General features: G+C 39.0%; 1 protein-coding gene across 1 annotated transcript; it reads left to right on the top strand.

Annotated features, from left to right (window-relative positions):
- Nucleotides 1-1,283: 1,283 nt before the first annotated feature.
- Nucleotides 1,284-18,335, top strand: SLC40A1 (solute carrier family 40 member 1). The gene is made up of 8 exons (XM_050900182.1): nt 1,284-1,465; nt 1,767-1,834; nt 6,267-6,426; nt 7,288-7,403; nt 7,733-7,859; nt 11,108-11,350; nt 13,227-13,892; nt 15,051-18,335. The coding sequence occupies exons 1-8, from the start codon at nt 1,423-1,425 to the stop codon at nt 15,368-15,370; spliced, it is 1,743 nt and encodes a 580-aa protein (XP_050756139.1). The 5' UTR covers nt 1,284-1,422; the 3' UTR covers nt 15,371-18,335.
- Nucleotides 18,336-21,079: the final 2,744 nt, after the last annotated feature.

Raw genomic sequence — 21,079 nt, 5'->3', positions numbered from 1 at the left:
GAAAAGATTTTGTGCGTTTTCTAAGGAACATACCATAAGAAGAAACACTTAACTCACCTAGGATAACCAATCCCATTAAAATAGTAATTTTAGGCTTCCTATGTTTATATGAATTTTTATTTCTGTAGTATTTTTTCCCAAGGTATAGTTCCCTTTATGCAAAGGATAAACTGTGATTCATGCATAGAAAGTCATCTAATTAATACAAGAAATACTTTGAACAAGATCACAGGAGTGGCAAAACCAGAACAGATTATTGGTCTATTACGTCAGGCATTTGCTTCTGGGATGGCCTATATACTTGGGGGAGAAAAAAAAAAACCAAACCGAAAGCAATTTTACACATATAGGAGGGAACTTTGCAGTATTACACAATGAAACAATTCTCTCAGCCCTGGCAGCCAAGAGCAAGCATTATGTTTTCTGAAGCACAAAGACAGATACTTCTTGATTGTTTTCATAGTATCCCGAAAAAACTAGCCTATTGTACATTTTGACTGTTTTTTAAGTTCTATAAAAATGCTGTTTTTGCTGGTGGTCAGTACCAAAAGTAGGTCACATAGAGTGCAAAAAAAATATTTATGGTAGGGACTGGGATACTTGGTCTGAAGCAGACAGCCTGACCCAGCATCAAAAGAGTGAATTCTGCACCATCTTCATTAGAACACAAGGTTATTTCAGTTAAATAGCTTAAGTTTTGGTACCTTGTTTTGGGTTTTTTTTGAAAGCCATGAATTGGGAGCACTGTCATTTGCAGGTGTTTCAGCCATAGTCTTGTGATATTTGGTGCTTATCTTACAACCCCAGCTTCCTGATGGATTTGAATATTCCAGAATTCCACATTTTCTAAAATGTCAGAAAAGAAAAAGGCAACAAAAAGGAGCCAAACCAAACAAGGACCAACTTACGGCCCACAATACAGAAAGCACGTTGTGACGCTTTTTAAGCAGGTCTCGTGGTTGCTCGGGGTCCAATACATGGCTGCAGGGAGCCGAGGCTACCGAGAAGGCCGCCGGGCAGCCCGGACCGCCACGGCCCCCCGGCCTGCGCGGCGCCCCTTCCCCGCGGGCCGCTGCTCTCGGCCGTCCCGGACACGGGCGGGGGCGGGCCGGGGGCCGCCCCCGGGGCGGGCCGGGCGGGGGCGGTGCCCGCAGCCGGGTACAAAAGGCGGTGCGCCGCGATGGGCCGGGCCCGAAGCCTCCGCGCCTTCGGCGGCAGTCTTCCCGTAGACCTAGCCGGGCGTCGCACGGCGCTCGGCCCCTCCGCGGCGGAGCGTCCCCAGCCGCCCGCGGCGCATAAGGCTAAGGCTTTCCGACTTCAGCTACAGTGCTAGCTAAGTCGGGGAAGGCAACACGGAGCGAAGCCGCGCGTCCCCCCGCCTCGTCTCGACATCGGGCTCTGGCAGCGGCTGAGCGGGCCAGCATGGCGCGGGGAGCGGAGCCGGCGGGCGAGCGGCGGCGCTGCGGTCAGTGCGCGGCGGCGGAGGCGGCCGGGGCGCCTCTCGGTCGCTTGCCGGGCGCGGAGCGGGCGCGGGTGACCGGGGCGGGGGGCGAGAGGCCCCGCCGAGGCTGCCGCGCGGCGCTGCCCGCGGGTGGTGGGCTCCGGCGCGGTAGCCGCCGCCCCAGAACGCGGCGTGTCCCGGTGGCGGCTTCGCTCTGAAAACGGTGTTGGGTTCCTCCACGGCAGCGAGTAGTACCCGGTGTGTACCGAGATGCGGTGGATGTGCCTGGATCTCCTTTAGCATTTGTTTCTTATTTCTCGTTTAGGATCTGTGGTTGCCTATTTCACGTCTGCAAAGTTTCTTCTTTATCTTGGACATGCACTGTCCACTTGGGTAAGTAAAATATTGGCCTGGTAGAAGTAGGATTTTATTAATCTAGCTATGACTTACCTGAACATTATTGGTACTTTCCAAAAAATCGTCACAAAACGGCACACCACCACAAAGACAGAGGTCTCGTTACAACACCTTGCTGTTAAAAGTCTTCATAATCTTTACGTCAATGTTGCACGAGACTCAGTTTTCATTAGTGCAGAGTAGTGCAGTACTCAGTTTCTTGAGGGCCTGGTTCTGCACCTTTTTAAGTAACTGCAGAACCAGTGAGACTCCTTATAGGGTAAGTTCTAAGTGAAAGAAGTGAAGCATAGTCTATAGCAGAATGAAAGACAGTCCATTGCAACATGTACTTGAAGGACTTGCATACTTACTAATGGGATATACTCGATGTTTACAATGGACCTATTACTGCCACTCATTAGCAAACCTGTTGAGAGTGTCAGGCGATGTCTCTTTCTTTCAAAATGTTTGCCTCCTGAAATGTGTTCCTTCTGTACTAAAGTAACTTACTACACCAGTTTTTACTCACTTGAAGGTTACTAAAAAAATCTTAACATATGCACTAAAAATAGACAATCTGCTTCTATTCCATATAATAAAATTAAGACTATATGTATCTTGTAATACAATCTTAAGTCTCCATCCAATGGCTTGATTCAAAAAAGTGGAAAGTTTCCTCCCGAATACTCTGGACTGGTTTAATGTGTGCTTTGTATAGCATTGAACAAATGGCTGATATACAGTTACAACACTGCATGCCTAACTGTGGCAGCTCCTCGATTTCACTAACCTGAAAGGTCATATTGATGTTTCTGTTAATGGAAGAAGGCTTGGAGTGGTATCAAATGCTGGTTTACACAAGTGCAATATTTTAGCGATTATTAATATTATTGAAGGAGCTGAGTGGTGATGTTTCTGTTTTGTTCACTGCTTCTCAGAGGCAAGGGTTGTTGCCTGCAACAGTTTTTGTCAGTAATGCCCACAAAATGCATAACTGGCAATTTGGCCAACCCTGCTTAGTCCTCTCTGAGTGCTTCGGAGCTCGGCAGTGGAACTGCTCTCAGAGTACATGAGTAAAGGTGACAAAGAGTCTGAAAACAATGTTGCACACCATAACAAACATTAGACTGCAAGATGTCTCTTCAGCTGTTTAGCAATATTAATAGTACGCTCCTTGTTCCAGTGTGTTTTCTTTTGTGCTGAAAATCTTGACTCAAAAAAACCTAACCAAACCTGCTGACACAACAGAAATACAGCTTATTTTGACAGAACTGGGCACAGGACTGCACCTTTTATATCTCCTAAGCTTTGGTGTTCCTGTAGTCTGAATGTTTTTGCTAGCTGGAACAATAAACAAGCACCTTAATCTTCAGAGCTCAGAGTAATAAATCATCTTTGTTCTAAAATGGCTATGTCCGCAATAGAAAACCTGATAGAAATGTGGTTTTGCTCTAACTGAGAGCGCGAATTTGGTGTCTGTATTACTAAGCCATTCCCAAATACAGAGAGAAGCTGTAAATGATTAAATGTGTCACATCTCCACAAATGTTCAGATTTTAACAAAGTCTAGACTAGTCTTAGGCTCTTGTTCAGTAAAGCATTAGCATGTGTGCTTGGCCGCAGTGATCTTAATAGGCTGGACTGCACTGCTGGACTGGAGTCTCAGACCTTATGCTATTGCCTTTATGTTTTTAATTCATTGCTGTCTTATCACTTGGCAGTAAGGAAAGAACAGAATGAAACTGGGTTTATGCTGTTGGTGCCAGGCCTTATGTTTGCCAGGAGGTCAGTTACAACTTCCCAGCCTTATCTGTGCCACTCAGACCTCCGGAGGCCTGTCAGTAGGTAGTAGTCTGGCTACTGCTTAACTTCTCGGCTTCAGTTCTGAGATGGGATTGTATACATTCAGTCTGAGATGAGTATAAGGATAATTATGATGACAGAAGAGCAAGAGCCATCATTAAAAGGATGGTGAGGCTAAACAGCTGTAGTTATTTATGTAAAAGAGTTGAAATATGAACATTTTGAGACATTTTAAAGTGGGATTAACTATATATAATCAAGGCTTTGCCCATTTCTTAAGGCAATATTTGCTGTTTAAATTTCAGTAGATCTTAGCTTGAAATTACATACCTGCTTCAAACTTCTGTAATTCACTAATATTGTTCTTCTGTGACACTAATTTATCTTTGCTTGCTCTTTCTGGTTTTTAATTCTTGAAAGAAACTCATGCTTCTAGGTTGGAACAGCTCTAGTTACCCCAAAAATTATCTGTGTGGATTGGCCTGATCAAAATACTCTGGGTAAATGTGTTGGATAAGGTTGAACAGAGTTCACAGGCTCTTTAACTGAATTGTATAGCAAAATCGTGATCTCACTGGAGTCAAACGAATCTTCCTGTGAGTTTCAAGTGAGATCAGGTTTTTCACTCTGACAGTAGTGGCTGGCACTGACTTTCCAATACTTGCATTTTTTAAAAATGCCTTTTTCATCTTGTCAGAATTCAGTAACTGAAACATCTCTGCGTAAAGAAAAAACGCCCAAACTTCTGTTATGAAATCTTAATGTGAAAGTACTCTTTTGGCTTATTTTTCTAGCTTAATAAACAGTTACCCAGGCTAATCAAAACTAAGTTAATCCACCTGCATGTATTTTAAGTGAAATTCAGTAAAGAGGTACCTCAGGTCATGTTAAGATTAAATGAGTGCTAGACTTGGGAAATTACATCCTTGTGTTTTCATTGCTGGAATACTTTCTATATACTTCTATTAACCATGGAATAAAAGTGGAACGTATTTCACAGAACACTTTAGGTCCCTCTGGAGAGGGAAAATTGGTTTATTATATATGAGAGGGCACATCTAAGCTCATCATGCTTATATTTGCATTTTTTCATAGTTAGAAAACATACAAAATACCCAGAGTTTTTCCTTGAACAGGTAAAAGTTTTCTTCCCACATGATTGGGATGTATTTTTTTCTGCCTATGGTTAAGGAAACAAATATGAATGTTTACACATTACAGTGTTTGAAGAAACCTCGTTCAGAGAACTTCAGTAACATTAAAAGGCGAATTCTTTTTATGTGTCTATACTACATTGGAGACTTTAATCAAACTTTGCAATTATTTTGACCCTACAAATACTTTTTGTGTATCTCTTGATCGCTGTGTTACGTGATATGTTAGATTTGGCAGACTTTGCTTTTTAAAAGTGCTTTTGTGTTACACCTCCAGCCCTTCAGAATATTTGTGGTCCTTCGAAATTTGCACTATTCGCTGTATCACATAGCAATTGCTTATTTAAGATAAGGCAGCAGAAGAAAACAATTTCATGTTTGGTTTATAAAAGACTAACATTAGGGGCCCTTGTTAAACGAACTGTGCCCTAGAATAGTATGAATGATTTCTATTCATCTGCTTTATTATTGATTACATAAAGAGTTTTCTGTAGTGCATTTTTTGCAATGTGTTTAAAAATAAAATGAGATGTGACTCCCATCATGTGACAACATAAAACCCTCGATGTAGTCATTAGCAAGCCACAAGTCTGTTTGGTAGCAAACCTAAAAGTGTTTTGAATAGTATGCAAATTACTTCACTTGGACATGTTTATCCTTTTTGGGCTTCTTTTTTTTTACCTGTAGTATGTGGTATCAGAACATGAAAATTTTGTATTCGAAGCACTAGGTTAAACTAGCAATAGGCTAAATAGGTTGAACTAGCAATGAGTTTGCAATAGGTTAAACAAGCTCTGATATTCTACCTCTTAGTAATATGCCAATGCTTAATGTTATTAAAAAAGAGCTTAAGTCCTTTGACTTCAGAAACTTCAGTTAACATTTAGGACAACACCTTCCTTGATTAACCAATGCCTATCCTGAACTGTATTATGACTTGGTTTGGCTTGACTGGCTCTTGTGTTTTGAAGTAGCATTTAAGCCTTGATTATCTAAGAGCAAACTGCTGTCTTGAAAAGTTATTTAAATAGTATCGGTAATCAATAAATCTGTTGCTAATATTTGATCTGTGCTGGAGAATCTATGTAAGCTTTCTGAGGCTTGTTGGATGTGGCTGGTAACAGATTTTGTCCTGTACTATTATAATAGAAAAGATCTGGGATTTTTGACATGGTATTACAAGCTGTAATGTTGTACTTGATTAGGACAGATGATCTTAGTGATACTGGGATAAAATCAATGGTGACAGGATGTAGTCATCAAAAAAAACCAACCCCAAAAATAATAAAAAAACCCCAAACACAACAACAACAAAAAAACCCAAAACCAAACAACCCACCCCACCCCTGCATGTGTAACAAACCTTGATTTTAATACAGGCTTTTGTGAGGGCATTAGTAGAATAGTCAACTTGTGTGCTTTGCAAAGGTCAAATAGTAATGTTGTATATGTACTCTCTGTTACTCTTAAAGGGAGATCGTATGTGGCATTTTGCTGTGTCTGTATTCCTGGTTGAACTTTATGGAAACAGCTTACTCCTGACTGCAGTCTATGGACTGGTTGTGGCGGGATCAGTTCTTCTCCTGGGAGCCATTATTGGAGACTGGGTGGACAAGAACTCCAGGCTCAAAGGTTAGATGCCTAGAGCAGGTTATTTACTTAAGGATGGATCAAATTAATGTAAAAAGACAAAGCTGATCGAGTTAACTCTTCAAGTCAAATATGAGAATGGGGCTTGCTCAGTTTTTTTAAGAAGGGTAGTGTTTCAGAATGGTAATGATTATATAAAGGTAGTGTCAAAGATAGGAGGAAAACAGTTTTACGTCACGGTATGGCCACTACTCGGGCTAAACCTGTACGATACGTAGAGATGCATGGAAGTGCGAAAGGTAAAAAGCACATAACTTTAAGGACTACAGACCAAGTTCTTTACAGTCTAATACTAACATACACTTGCATTATTTGTTGTCTTCTGTCTGGATACAAACATCTTCCACTTAAGTGTAAACATGCACTGCATTTGCATTATACCTATTTTAAATATGTATGTTCTAGTCTGTTTTATAAATAACATGGCATCAAGTTCTTCATACACATTTTTACTTTGCAAGAGTTTACTAAATAGCATCACTTCCATGGTACAGTGAAGATGAATTTTAGAGACTCAAGCTAAGTCTTATTTTTACCCCTTTAAAAATAGTGTCAGCATTTAAACAGGTACAGTTTTGGTTTTTGATTGAGAGAAGACCTACTTGGACTGTAAATTGTTAAGAGCTATGAAGTTACATTAGACATTAATTTGTTTCTCTAAGACAATGGAAGATTCAAAATCTAATATGAAGTATAATTCTACCACTTATATTTTGGGGGGAGAATAGGAAAATAAAAATATTGAAAGAATCTGTGCATGTTCCTAAATTATAACCTCCTTAGGCTTATAGTTAGCTCATTCTTAAGTTCATAACTGTTGCTCTCTGTTTTGATTTAAAACAGTGGCCCAGACATCCTTGGTTGTACAGAACGCATCTGTCATCCTGTGTGGTATTATCCTGATGATTATCTTCTTGTTTAAGACACAGCTTTTGACCTTATACCATGGATGGCTTCTTGTGAGTGCTTGAACTTGTTAATAAGGAATTAACTTACAAAGAAACTTTGGGGAGCATGGGAGACAGATGACTTTATTGTTCTCTCTAGTCTGTTTAGACATTCCTGGAAGCTAAAACTGGCAAATGAAACTTTGAGCTAGTTGGGTAAACAGAGGTGATTGTTTTCTGTCAGGAATTGTAAAGTGGACTTGGTCTTGTTTTGTCTGAAGAATAACACTAAAATGTATGGATTCCAATGTAAAAGTGTCTTTTCTGGTTGTACAGGGTAGGAGTGGAGATCTCCCTTCATCAGTTTTCTCACGTTGTAACTCTTTCCCCCCTTTCTCTAGACGATGTGCTATATCCTGGTTATCACAATAGCAAATATTGCCAATTTGGCCAGCACTGCCACAGCGATCACAATTCAGAGGGACTGGATTGTTGTGGTTGCAGGGGAAGACAGAAGCAAACTGGCAGGTGAAATATGTTGCCTTTTTAATACCTTAAATGTCTTACTTTCCAAGCTTGATTTTTAGACTAGAATTTTATAGAGGTCAGCACATCTTTGAGTTCTAGATATTATGAGAAAACAGCAGGTAAAAAGGGCAGCCTCTATTTTCCTCTTCCCTGCTCTGGACTACACTTAACTGAGGTTAGAAATTGCTGTTGTGATTACAATTCAGTTAGGCATCCCTAACTTGTTTTGTCCTCCTTCTAGTCCTACTGCAGCTTTGTCAGGAAAACTTTATTCTTGCTGAACAAACAAACATACACCACACTCTTAAATCAAATAACCAGTGTTTAATAGAAAAACTATTTAGCTTCCAGGCACTTAAAGCCAAGTGTTGCAATACTTTATTTTTAGGTCCCTGGAATGAAACAGAAAACTGTTGCGTAACTGGGTTCCTCACATAGGGATCAAAGAAAGAGGTACATGAGAATGAAGTCCAGAACAGTAAAGTAGGTGGATCAGGAAATTGCCAATAGGAAATGCTGTGCATGCAGATATATTTGAAATCTTGCACTTCTCTAGTGTTAGATGTCTAACTCAGGGCTGTGAACACTTTTCTTCAGTTGGAACTGAAAGCTCTGTATTCCTTTGACATCTGATACTTTTGGTATTAGGCTACAGATTTAATCTTCTTTTTTGCCTAGTAAATATTTTTCCTTCTTTTTCCCCTTTCTTGCACGGTGGCATGGCATTATTAGGAGAGAGAATGAGTTCCCATTCAAATTCTACTGCAGCTTGGTAGTCATGACACTACTTGGATCTGAGAGATTGCTTGGGATCCTCCCCAAGGACGCACTGAACCTGACTCTCCTTTGCTGGGGGGTGCTCCTAGCCGCAAGGCCATTCACACCAAGGAATGTATGATTGATCTTTGGCTATGCTGCTGCTCTGATTGTAACAGGCGGTGTGGGAAGCAGCATTTTTTTGCAACGAACTTGGGCAGGCTGTATGGGCTCTGAATCAACCCTGTAAGGGGACTTAAGCTTTCCCAGATAGAGGAACTGATACTGAAGTGCAAACAAGGCACAGAGCAGCTTAACATTGCCAAGACATTTATAGCTCACTAAAGTCACTCTGGGACTAAAGTTTTAAGTCTGACACTTGTGGAGTTTAGATACCTCCAGGCCTAGACAGCATTGCAGCTTCTGGACTCTAATTTTGTATGAAGCTGCCTAAATTGCCCATAAAGTTCAGTTTACATGCTAGAGTCCTTTTAGGGATTTGAATCATATATTGCAGATTTATTGTTGATGTTTATCTCAATGAGGGAATCTTATTTCCCCATCTCATCCAGGAGAGGCTAGCTCTTAGAGGCATTAAAAGTGCCTTTGCTTTCATTTCCCAGTATACAAATTTTCCACCCTAGTCTTTTATTTTGACCTTGCAGCGCCTTTCTAGGTCATGCCTTTTGTAGAGCAGCAGTACAGGTTAACTTTCTTTATGCCTGTGAATCACAAGGAGAAAAATATAATCTATCTGTAAAAGCCTTAAAAGTTCTAATGGTTCTCATTAACCTTTCTTCTTGTGTCAGATCTTATTCAGCAAATCGTCTCCCCAGTCCCTGTGCTACTTACTACACATGAGATAAGGTACAGACCACACCTGCAGAGAACTGCTGCATGGGAGGCAGTCCTGCCTCTGTACCGCTTCATGATCTCAGACAGAATTGTATGACTGCTTATATTCTGTACTGAAAAAATCAGGCAAGATGTTACTCTAAATTCTTATGCAACTTAATTGAAAAAACAAAAAACCCACTGAACTAAGCGCCTTAGTTCAACAGATCTATCTAAAAGATCTCTTCCAGGCTGAATAGGGTGGTTATGTGTTTAATCATAATGTAACTTGGAGACTGTTGAAATTCCTTAACTTTAAATGCCAGCATTGACTTTGCAGCAAATACTGTTGTCCATCTCTGCACTGTTACCTTTTCTCAAAGGGGAGCCTTAGTTAAGTAAGTTAGTGGAATAGGGAAATAAAAAATTGCTTTGGCTTCCCCTTCTTCATTGTCCTTGATTAATTCTTCTGTTCACTCTTACTTTGTACCTTTCCTGAGTGGAAATATTTACCTTCCTCAACTCAAACAAAGCTTAGTTCTTGGACTTTCTAAAGCCAAGTATTATGCAAGTATCTAACTCAGTTAACCATCAGTCAAATAGTTAACATTGAATTGACTTGGAATTCTAAATAGAGTAACCTAAACATTTCTTTGAATGGCGAGGAGTAATTCTCTACAGATTCAGAAAAGCAGCTTCATACTGGTATACAGTTTCACTTGCCCTTCAAACCTCTAATTTCATAATAGAACTCTGAAATGGGTTTGAGATGTGCTCTAAGCAGCCTGAAGCCCTGATGTGCAAAACCATTGAGCGTCTAGCAACTTTTAGGGGTGGAATAATGGCACCATTAATTGGAAACTTAGAGGAGCCCAGAGGGTGTAATGACACTAAAGTGGATGAGATTGGGGAGGGTGAGACAGCCCCTACCAGCAAATGAAAGATGCATTAATGTTAAGAATAGGCTGCTTGTTTTGACCATAAACATCAAAGTGTGGAACAGAAAGGAGCGAGGACTTTGCTCAGTAAGTTCTGAGAATGCCTACAACTGCCATCAACCAATGTGACTCGATAAGGAAATTTAAAGCCATTTCAAAGGTCTGCTGCTATCACGGTGGGTACTGTGGTCACCAGTTATTAGAAGTAAATAGAGGAGATTAAGAAATACATGGTGCAGTATTGGGAGATAGTAGTTGCTAAAATTTTCTTTACAGGAAAGAATTCTACCATAAGAGATTTCTATTAATGTCTGGAGTTGTGCATGCTAGGTTTGAATGTTACAGAGATAGGCTTAGGAGTCCATAGTGTCACTAGGATGTAAGGGTAATCTGATCTCATGACTAACAGTTTTACCTGCAGGAGTACACTTCCACTGCAAACCCAGCATGCTAAACCTGGAAGACCTCATGCAGGCAAAACTGGCAGGAGTAGAGATTTGGCTTACAAACACCTTGGTTGGTCACAGTAAACTTAAACATTGGAAGACTCTAAAGGTGCCTCTGGTTAGCAGTCTAACTCCTGCTCCTTCTGGAACCACTAACAGTTGGAGCAAGACTTCTTAGCTTGATGTGTATACATGTGCAATCCTCAATTGTGTTAGTGAGTATTTCACTATAAGTGTTCAGCAGTTATTTCATATCATAAATAATTTCTGACAGATATGAATGCCACAATAAGAAGAATTGATCAGTTGACCAATATCTTGGCCCCAATGGCAGTTGGTCAGATAATGACATTTGGCTCCCCGATGATTGGCTGTGGATTCATTTCTGGCTGGAACCTGATGTCGATGTGTGTGGAATATCTGCTGCTCTGGAAGGTTTATCAGAAAACCCCTACTCTGGCTCTCAAATCTGCAAAAGTTGAAGAATCGGAACTGAAACAGCTGAATGTAAAGAAAGGTATTGAAAACGCAAAAGTAACTGTTCAAATTCACAGTATATTCACTGTATTGAACTGAAGTGTTGACTTTTGTCTTCTGCAGACATGGCTTTGAGGCTATATAGCTTTCTACTCGTAGCTTGGAGGTTTCAGGTTTTGGATATAGATGCCAGAGACTGAGTAACAATACTTTGTGCAGCTATTTGAGGAACCCCATAAAATGCAGCCACAGAATGAATTGTCTCCTCTTAATTAATCCTTTAGAGTAAGTTTGCCGTGTTATTTAGGGCTGATCACAAGGAATGCTCCTATCCGTCTGTACCATAGCTGATAAGCTGACAAAGCCCTTCACTCTGTAGCATCTTACAAGCAAAACAGCCTGTGTAGGACTCCTTCTTGCTAACTCATCTCTACTTAGGCATAGTACTAACAGACACTCAGGAGGTTGTAGAATATGTGGTAATATTTCTAGTCTAGCATGCTTCAGTGAGTTCCACGTGCTGCAGGAAATGGTGGAGAAAAAAATCTATTTTGACTTTCTACTCTGCTTCCTTGGCCAAGCTGAACAACTGGGATTTGCAGTGTAGATGGCTATGACTATAAGCAACCTTAAAATTTATATTAATGTTACTTCAAATAGTCTTAATATCAGAAATTAAAGTTGTTTCAGAAGCAGACTTTTTTGTTACGAAGTATTTGGAATGTCAGATACGGGAACACAAAACTTAAGCATTTTCCCATTTTTAAGGTAGCAGTATGTAATACTACTGAAAGTTCATGCTATGGGCCCCCAAATACAACATGTTGTGGGTTTTTTTTTAAAGAAAGATTATACAGAATTCCTGTTTTTTCTTTAAAAGCTGGCTAGCAATCTGTTCTTTGCTCAATATATAGTGAGATAGGAGGCTGCTATTAAAAGTGCTGAAGAGACATAACTTCTTACTAGCCAGCAGATCCATTGTGGTAATAGCTGGTCCAGTAAGCTATTGGACTAGACTGATGGCAGCCTGGGATAGGGGAGCAAGATAAAGAGCATAGAAGGCTCTGTAGCTTTGGCTCTTGAACGCTTCTGAAGAATGAAGCATTTAGCAAATGTCAGTATGTAGGAAGCATATCTTAATCTTTGCTATTGCAGTATTCTGATTTCAGTAGAAGACTTGCATTTTTAAAAATTGCAGAAATACTTCATGTGTCTCACTTGCTGTATGTGGAGTTTGTTTCAAACTTGACAGTGTAACAACACTGCTCAGGCATCCAAACATTTGTATAGTTTCTATCCACATTACTAATCTAAATACTACTGTAGGTTTTTTGAATTTTTGTTTGTGACTGGTGGAAGTGCCTTTTACCTATATTAGAGTGAAAATGGAATTGTAGAAAGGCATGATCTGAGATTTTTTTTTAAGTCAAATTTTGAAAGCTTTTGGATTTGGTAGGCTTCAGCAAGCATCTCTGCCTTGGTTCTTCTACCATGACATGAGATATTGACAGATGGTTAAGTGTTCCCTACTTTCTGTGGCTAGTGCATTTAAACATTACAAAGCTGTGTTAAAATGCCAGCTAACATTGGCATTCATTAAGCAAATTTCTTTATGGAAACGGAGCATTCAGTCACAAGTCTATTGAAAAGAAGCAGGCTATGCTTTCTCCTACCACAGTTTAATTAAGTAAGCAGGAGTTTAAATTGTTAGGGATAAACTTTACTTGATCTTACTATACAGATGGGGTTTAAGGACACTCTAAAACATTTAAGTAATCAGAGGAAGGTTGATTGCAGAATTTAACTGATGCACTTCCTGCAGCAGTGAACTTACTAACTGCAAGCAGTTGTCTTGCAGTTTACACTCTGCACTTTCCAGGCAGGAGCATATCTAACAGTTACATTTCTGTTTACAGAGAGTGACATGAAACCTGCAGAAGGAGTGCAGTTAATTGTTGAGAAAGATGTAACTGGCTTTGAGCCCCAACAGGAGAAGGAAATCAGCTGCGCTGCCCGGATTGCTGAACCTTTCATCACGTTTCGTGATGGATGGGTTGCGTACTACAACCAGCCAGTGTTTCTTGCAGGCATGGGTCTTGCATTTCTGTATATGACTGTTCTGGGCTTTGATTGTATTACTACAGGCTATGCATACACTCAGGGTCTGAGTGGCTCTGTGCTAAGCCTCCTGATGGGTGCCTCGGCAGTCACTGGAATCATGGGAACAGTAGCTTTCACTTGGCTTCGTCGCAAATGTGGCCTGGTTCGCACGGGCCTTATTTCTGGAGTTGCTCAATTTGCTTGTCTGGTCTTGTGTGCCATCTCTGTATTCATGCCTGGAAGTCCTCTGGATTTGACTGTTTCCCCATTTGCTGACATCAGTGCCAGGCTGTTTGAAAGTGAACCATTACCTACTATAGCACCTCCAGAAGATAAGCCTGAAATGGTTTTTGCAACTGGAATGCCCAGCTTGTTAAACGGGTCTACTACTCCTGCTAACGGCGACCCAGAGATGAGTCCTGAGCCTGTGCCTTTAATCTCTGTTAGTCTCCTGTTTGCAGGAGTCATTGCTGCTAGAGTTGGTGAGTATTAAGTCTCTATTAAAATCTGATCTATTGACTGCTTTTAATTCTAAAAATTACAGTGCCTGTCAACTAAATACAAATTTGGGTTTAGAATTGTAGGCTACAGTTGAAGTGTTGTATCACATTTCTAAGGCTAATTCATTACACTTCACATAAAAATGAAATGATCTTGCAATAGTGTCGCCAGTGCAGAGACTGCAGTACTAATTTCTTGCATATCATGTATCACTAATAGGAGAAAAGTTACCACATTTGGAGATGAATGTAACTTGTTTTTTGGAATGCTCATCTCTAAATGATCTTCCTTCACAACCAAATAAAATCGTTTGTTCATACGAAACAGAACTAGTAACACATCTGCTATGAAAACCTTCAAACTTAGCAGATACTAAATTAATCCATTCATTAAATAAATTGTCTAACCTTTAAACTTGTGACCAGCAAAGGAGTTTAGAACAGAAACTTTGATTTGGATGACAGCTTAATTTTTTGAGCAGTTGCTGGTTAGTGTAGTATTAGTATCTGTCAACAGAAGAGGCAGTCAAATACATAAATGTAACGAACAGTAATTCTCATCTGTAGAATTTTTGTACTCTTAATTTCTGCAGCTTTTGCTGAATTTTGGAGGAATAAAATACTTGATTTACATGTATTAAGTTTGTTTGCAAGGTAGACTTTTAAAACTGAATCATTAATGGACTAAAACAGTATAGAAGCTAGTGTCAACTGAGACTGTTGTAAATTATTACGTGTTCTGCGTAGTTTAAAATGTGTTTGATTTTTTCGCAAACTTCTTATGCATAACTTAGCGATTGTAGCTAGCATGAATATATTGTAAATAGCTGTAAAACAACTACTTAAATAAGGAACAGATGAGCAAAACATTGTTAACTTGATAGACATGTTGAAGCAAGAAGTGACAGGCAAGTTAATGTGTCAAGCTGTATGTATTATTTCAGGAAATATTAGTAAAGGGAAAGTAAATTGCTTTTGACTGTTAGTGTGAAATCTGTTCTAGTCTGACAAGAGGCTAGCTTGTCCTGCGCATTTTTGGCAGAAGTGAGTGTTTGGAAGTATGAATTGAGTTGTGCCAGTAATGAGGGCTTACCATGAGAAGCCCAGTTGAATGGATAACTGTTTTTTTTCTCTCCATAGGCCTTTGGTCCTTTGATTTGACTGTCACACAGTTGCTCCAAGAAAATGTGGTAGAATCTGAAAGAGGCATCATAAACGGTGTCCAAAACTCCATGAATTATCTTCTTGATTTGCTGCACTTCATCATGGTCATCTTGGCCCCAAACCCTGAAGCTTTTGGCTTATTGGTGCTTATTTCTGTGTCTTTTGTTGCAATGGGCCACATAATGTACTTCAGATTTGCCCAAAAAAGCTTGGGAAAACAACTTTTTGTTTGTTGCACTCCTGATCCCAAAGCAGTCTCTGACAGTTCACCACCTGGTAATACATCTACTGTCTGAAAGGATCCACTTCTCTTACTAACTTGCTACACAGATATCATGGTTAAACACATATACTGCCTTTTGTGACCCTAAGGTGTTTCTCTAGAGTTGAATACGTACCTTAGCTGTTTGAGGAAGCTGTCCCAAGAGAGCTAAAATTCATCTTACAGTGACCCTGTTAAAATGTTTCATGTTTGGCAGAGGACAACCTAGTTGGATCTTGACAGCTGATGTTTCAAAGGATCCCCACAAGTTATACATCTAGTCACAAAAATAATGCTGAATTTCTGTTGCTGACCCCCACAGAGTGATACTGTTTAGTGATTATACATACTCTATTTGTTCATGAATTCTGAACAATTCTTGTGCTCATTGAGCAAAACGAGGGTTTTTTTAGTTGCTTCAGAATAACTTGATATACAGTATTTGGTTTCGTGGGGTTTTTCTGTTTTTCCCTTACAATGAACAGTTCTGCTCCCCTATCTTCTCAAATTGGTATAAACATCCTTCTTGGATTCCTGAAGCGGACTCTTTAAGTTCCGATGTTTTCCCAAAATACCTTTTTAGTATTCTATCTGTTTTGGTTTAACTTTACAGAAACACCTTTGTAGTTTTTTTGCATGTTTCCTTACAAATTAGACGAGTGCTAGGTACAAGATAGTGTATTAGACTTTCGTTGCACTTCATAAAGTAAAACATAGCCTCATTTTAGCAGAAGGTATTGATGTAACATTATAAAGCATGGCTTTTTTTAATTGCAAATGACAGGTCTGCTCAGGTTTGATGTAGCAGAAAGTGCTAAGGTCAGGAGTACTGGTACAGAAAGATAAAGTCTAGGGCTAACTTAGTTTTTGCCTCAGAGTATAAGCAGCTTTAGTTTATTTTTGAATGCTATTGTTTTCAGAAACCCTATTAAAGCCTGATGTATTGGAAAATTATTAGTATTCCAGGCGAAAGAAGTAAAAGAAGTGGATTACTTGCATTTATCTGTTTTACATGTATGTGAATTTTGACTCAGTTTGTTCTAAAATACCGCTAAAACAATGAGATATTGGACTGTGTGGCCCTCTAAAGCAATGTCCGAGCAATGAAGAATGGTATATCCCTTTGATTTTCAAGAAGTTCTGGCGTTTGGTTTTTTTACCCTGCATGTGTACTAACACAGCACTTCCATAGTCATTAACTGTATGTGCACTTTTGTGGAAGCTACTCTACGCACTTTGCTTTCTCAGTAGAGTTGAACCCAGTAGCGTTCTGAGTTTTCCTATGGCATGACAGTATGACTTCTAGACTTAAATCTTTGTAAAATATTTGTTCGCAAAGTAAGTAGTATGCAAAAACATACGTCAGCAACTTGTGAAAAGTATCCTCTGTAACTTTTAAGGTTTTTTTTATTTTAGGTACTGTCCTTCGCACAGTCATCTATGTTGCCAGACTTCAACCCTGGAATGTAAGTGTGTGAACTCCACTGACATTAAAGGCGTTAGACCAGGGCTGAATCTAGGCCATTCATCTTAAAATTTGTAATGATTACATTATATATCAAACTGAATAGAATGTAAAAAACCTCTAGTGGCTTTTGTCTCAGATACAATATTTTGTAAGAGGAGTGAAAGTGAATGAATGGGAATCCAATGTACAACCAATGTACTTGCAGCCCTCAGTATTCAACAACTGGACATAACAATTTTTCTCCTCTAATGGACCAAAACTAATCATTACTGTTATGTTACTGAAAGTTTCTCAGGGATGTTTTCACTAGGTTTATAAGTGTTTATACTTTGACCAAGCTTTTGGGTTTTGTTTTGATACAATAAAGTAAAATATGTAAATTAGAGTAGTTTTAAAATTTGTGACTCAATCCTGAGTGTAACTTCTTAAGGAAAAGGGAATTTTGCCATGAGCAGAATTTAAAAGTCAGAAGACAAATAAAAAAAGCTTATCTAGATTTGTAGAATAAATATGCCCAAAGGATAGTCTATACAGTATGTGATAAGTATACTAGAAAATAAAATACCTCTGATTTGCCAAATATGTTTTCTCATGTGTATCTAATCTAAATTGGGACCAGATTTAAATATTGCTGAATATAAATAAAGGTAGCCCAAATGTCAGTGAAAGCCTCTATACTGCACTTTGAACATGTGAATGCCACTGTATATATTGGACTCACTGGCCATCAGGGAAACAAAGCTGAAAATGCAGCTTCTTGTGGGCTGTCTATAGCCTACAGAACCCAGTGTGCCTAAAGCTTAATGCTGTAGCACTAAGCACCAGACATCCCAGAGAGGATGTATTCCTGAAGTCTAGAGAGCTCTAAAAACATAACAAATAGAGCTGGGAGCATACCATGTTCCTATCTGTTCCCAAAGTCTTTTTTTTTCCCCAAGAGCAATGTAGTCTTATTTCAGTTGAGTAGCAATTTGTTTCATAAATAGTTCCACTAGATAGTGCAGTCTGGATCTCAAGCCAAAAAAGAAGTATTGGGAGGGGACTGGACCTTTGTATTTTGTACACATAATGTTGCTAGGATTCATATGTGCAGATACGCAGGTGGAAGGCAAGACAATCCTAAAAGAGAAAGGTGGATGCTAGCTTTAAGAGAAATAAGGAGGTCTGAATTGGAAATCTTGTATGTATTGGTCTGAGTCAGATGTCAAAAAATGTATGCTGCTTGAGCACAACCCATTTGTGTGTAAGTCTAAGATGTACGCAGACACCTGTACTGATTAGTGCTTTGAAGCAATGTGGAGTCTGAAGCCTTACTTAGCAGGACTTTCAATAAGTAAGCATTTTTGGCCTTGTATTTATTTATTTTTTTTAAAATGTGTCCGATTTGGATGAAAACTGCCCTTAAAATGTACGCACTAGAAATCAATCTTACCAGAATAGCATATTTTATTATACAACCTTATGCTGGACATAGTATTGATTTATGTATTACTATTGTTAAAGCTAATGAATAAATTTGCATAAAAATTTACTTGTCCTGTATTATTCAGTTTGTGGGCATGTCTGTATACTGTATTTAGCATGGATCCTGTAGATGAAGGTTTTCCATAGTGATGGGATGGAAACAGCCGTGAAGCACAAACAAATAGCACTGAGGAGGAAGCAAACAACAAGTGTAGTAAAAGCCTTTCAATGACCCTATAGCTCTGTCTTTAGTGAACTGATTTTTATTTGCCATCCACAGTGGTAACTTAAGACACAATAGCTGAAGGTGAAGTTATGGTCCTAGAACCAGGACCAGCATTGGTGATACAGCAGTTTGGTGTATTGGCTTGCTGAGCAACAGAAAGCAAATGATTTTACCTTCCCAGTCATCTTTTTACCATATTGAATTTGAGATGATGGCCTTCTGTAGCAGCAACCTGTAGGTGAGAACACTCCACATAAGGGTGGTCACAAATAAATGTGATACTTCTAATATTCTGGTTTTAGTCTTGAAAAGTACTTCAATTGAGTATTTTATACAGGACCACTTCTTGTTACATGTTGTTTAGGATATGCTTGCATGATGAATCGATCTTTGGAAGGATGCTGTGCTCATTCACTAGGATTTCCCTGAACTGATTCCTCTTTGAACTAGAGGTTTTCCTAGAAAACCACCTTTATGGGTTGTCCCCAGTTATGTTATTACTATGTTATTCCCCTATGGGAATTAGAATTATTATTAGTAATAATTAGTTACTCCCATGTGGGAATTAGCATGTGGTGAGTTAAAACTACAGGCTTTGTTGCATGTATCAGACTTGGTAGCATTAGAGTAAGTGATGTGCCTCTTTTAATAGGAGCTACCAAAATGTCAAAGTCAGATTACCAATTTTCATTTTTAGGAATGTTTACCTCTTTCACTGCCACTTACAAACTAAGAAAAGTGTTAGAATACTGACTTGAAAATGTAGTTACACTGATCCACCCCTGTAGGTACAGAGAAAAAGAATTGTGAATGGTATTGTGTAGTATACTTAATGGATAAAGAACACTTTTTGACTGAAGAAGGCCCTTCACAATTTACTGTTTGATGGTTTCACTGTTTTCCTTTACTCAGGTGTTCACATTTTGGAAAGTTCTGAGTTTTCTAAGACCCTGTGGAATTTAGTGCTCAGCAACCAAAGGTAGAATGATTGAAGACACCTACCACTCTGTTTACTTGTTTGTTGCACTACTTTGCTTACTAGGTAGTTGAGATATCAGCCCTGCCTGTGGAAGGCAACATATATTACATATTTCATTATTTTGCTCTGGAATATTTAATTACTTTTATTTTCAAAAGGGTTTTCTTAACCTGAGCACTGATGATATGGGGATTGAAAATTGAATCTTGTTAGAGGAAAAAGGATAGAGTGAACTCAGTCCTTTCAATTTAAACTATTTTCTGTTTCTTTAATGAGAAAACTCACTCTTAGAAATTCCAAAAGAGTAAGTATGTTCATATCTAGTAGTTTTAAAATACTACGGTTACTGCTTCTACAAAGTATATGGTGTATATGTCCCAGGTTAGCAGAGCTAGCTCATTTCCTTCCTAAGTTGGCTGAGTGTTCCCTCAGTGATCACTGTCAAAGATCACATCTTCTCATGTCATAGTGTCACACTCCTTTCCCGCTGGACAGGGGCTTCTTTCACAGCATCCTACACAACTAGTTTTGCAAAGCATATATTTAAACTCTTAATCTACGAAGGATCACAATTTGCAGGTAAAGCTTCATAAAGAAACCAAGCATTCTGTAATAGAAATGAACAGGCAATTCCAGACTCATTTAAAATAATAATTTCTACTGCTTTTTAGTATTAAAAACTAGCAGATATTACTGAGTCAATGCCAAGTCATAGGCTCTTCATAACTTTGAAATAATACAAGATTACAAGCAAACCTGAAGTAATTCAGAGTAAAGATTTTTTCTGCTAGAGAAGAGTGCAACTAATAGATCTAGCTTTTCTAAATCTAGCACTGTGGAGATGGTAATGCTTTTTTATCTGCCTCAAGACTGACCTATTTTCAGGTCCTCCAGGAATATATTGTGCTGTATTCTGCATTCATCTCTTTCTCAAGTACTTTAGTACTAGAGAAGCTAGTAGTAAGTATTAGAGTAATAGTCCTTATTATCTTGCCCTCTGTACTCACACATTCTTTTTTCTGTTTGTGGGTGCTGTTAACTGCATGGTGTAATAATCACTGTAGGATTAAAAGTATTTTATTCCTGGACTAAGACTATGCTGTTAGCTTCTGCTTTAAACAAGACAGACTATATTTTGCAACTCTGAAGGGCAGAAAAAACTGAACAAGGATGTTTGCTTAAAGGTTTGCAAAGTGCATGGACAAAGTGCATGCTGTTCAATAATGCTTTTTCAAATACCTCACTTGTCCTTGTGTGGGTCAATATTTCTTTCTAGTTAAACTTTATTGCATTTGGTCACAAGAGAAGCATGCAACCATGTGCTTTCCACTCTTATTCTAGGTATACAGTGATGGAGCAATCTGTTTTCACACATGCAGAGTTAAGATTTTAATCCTTTGTAAATGCACGGGAAGTTACTTATGTTTAGAAAATCCGATTCTCCTCCTTTGGCAGATAAGGGGAAGAGAATGTACAGTAGATGCTGCTGTTAGAACTTCAGTAGGTATCTAAGCATAACTCACTAAGACCAAAAAAAAAACCCAGAACAGCAAAACACTTGTTAAAGCTGTACAGATTGGCTCAGAAAACACACCCACTTGTTCAT

The sequence above is a fragment of the Gymnogyps californianus genome, chromosome 7, assembly GCF_018139145.2.
Source record: "Gymnogyps californianus isolate 813 chromosome 7, ASM1813914v2, whole genome shotgun sequence".
Taxonomy (NCBI): Eukaryota; Metazoa; Chordata; class Aves; order Accipitriformes; family Cathartidae; genus Gymnogyps; species Gymnogyps californianus.
Note: the sequence above shows the minus strand (reverse complement) of the source record. Positions and strands in the feature narration are given on the sequence as shown.

Excerpts from the sequence above, each read along its gene's own strand:
- SLC40A1 (XM_050900182.1), top strand. The coding sequence starts at position 1,423 with ATGGCGCGGGGAGCGGAGCCGGCGGGCGAGCGGCGGCGCTGCG. Across the intron at positions 1,466-1,766 it reads GGGCGAGCGGCGGCGCTGCG|GATCTGTGGTTGCCTATTTC; the intron begins GTCAGTGCGCGG and ends TTTCTCGTTTAG. Across the intron at positions 7,404-7,732 it reads TATACCATGGATGGCTTCTT|ACGATGTGCTATATCCTGGT; the intron begins GTGAGTGCTTGA and ends CCCTTTCTCTAG.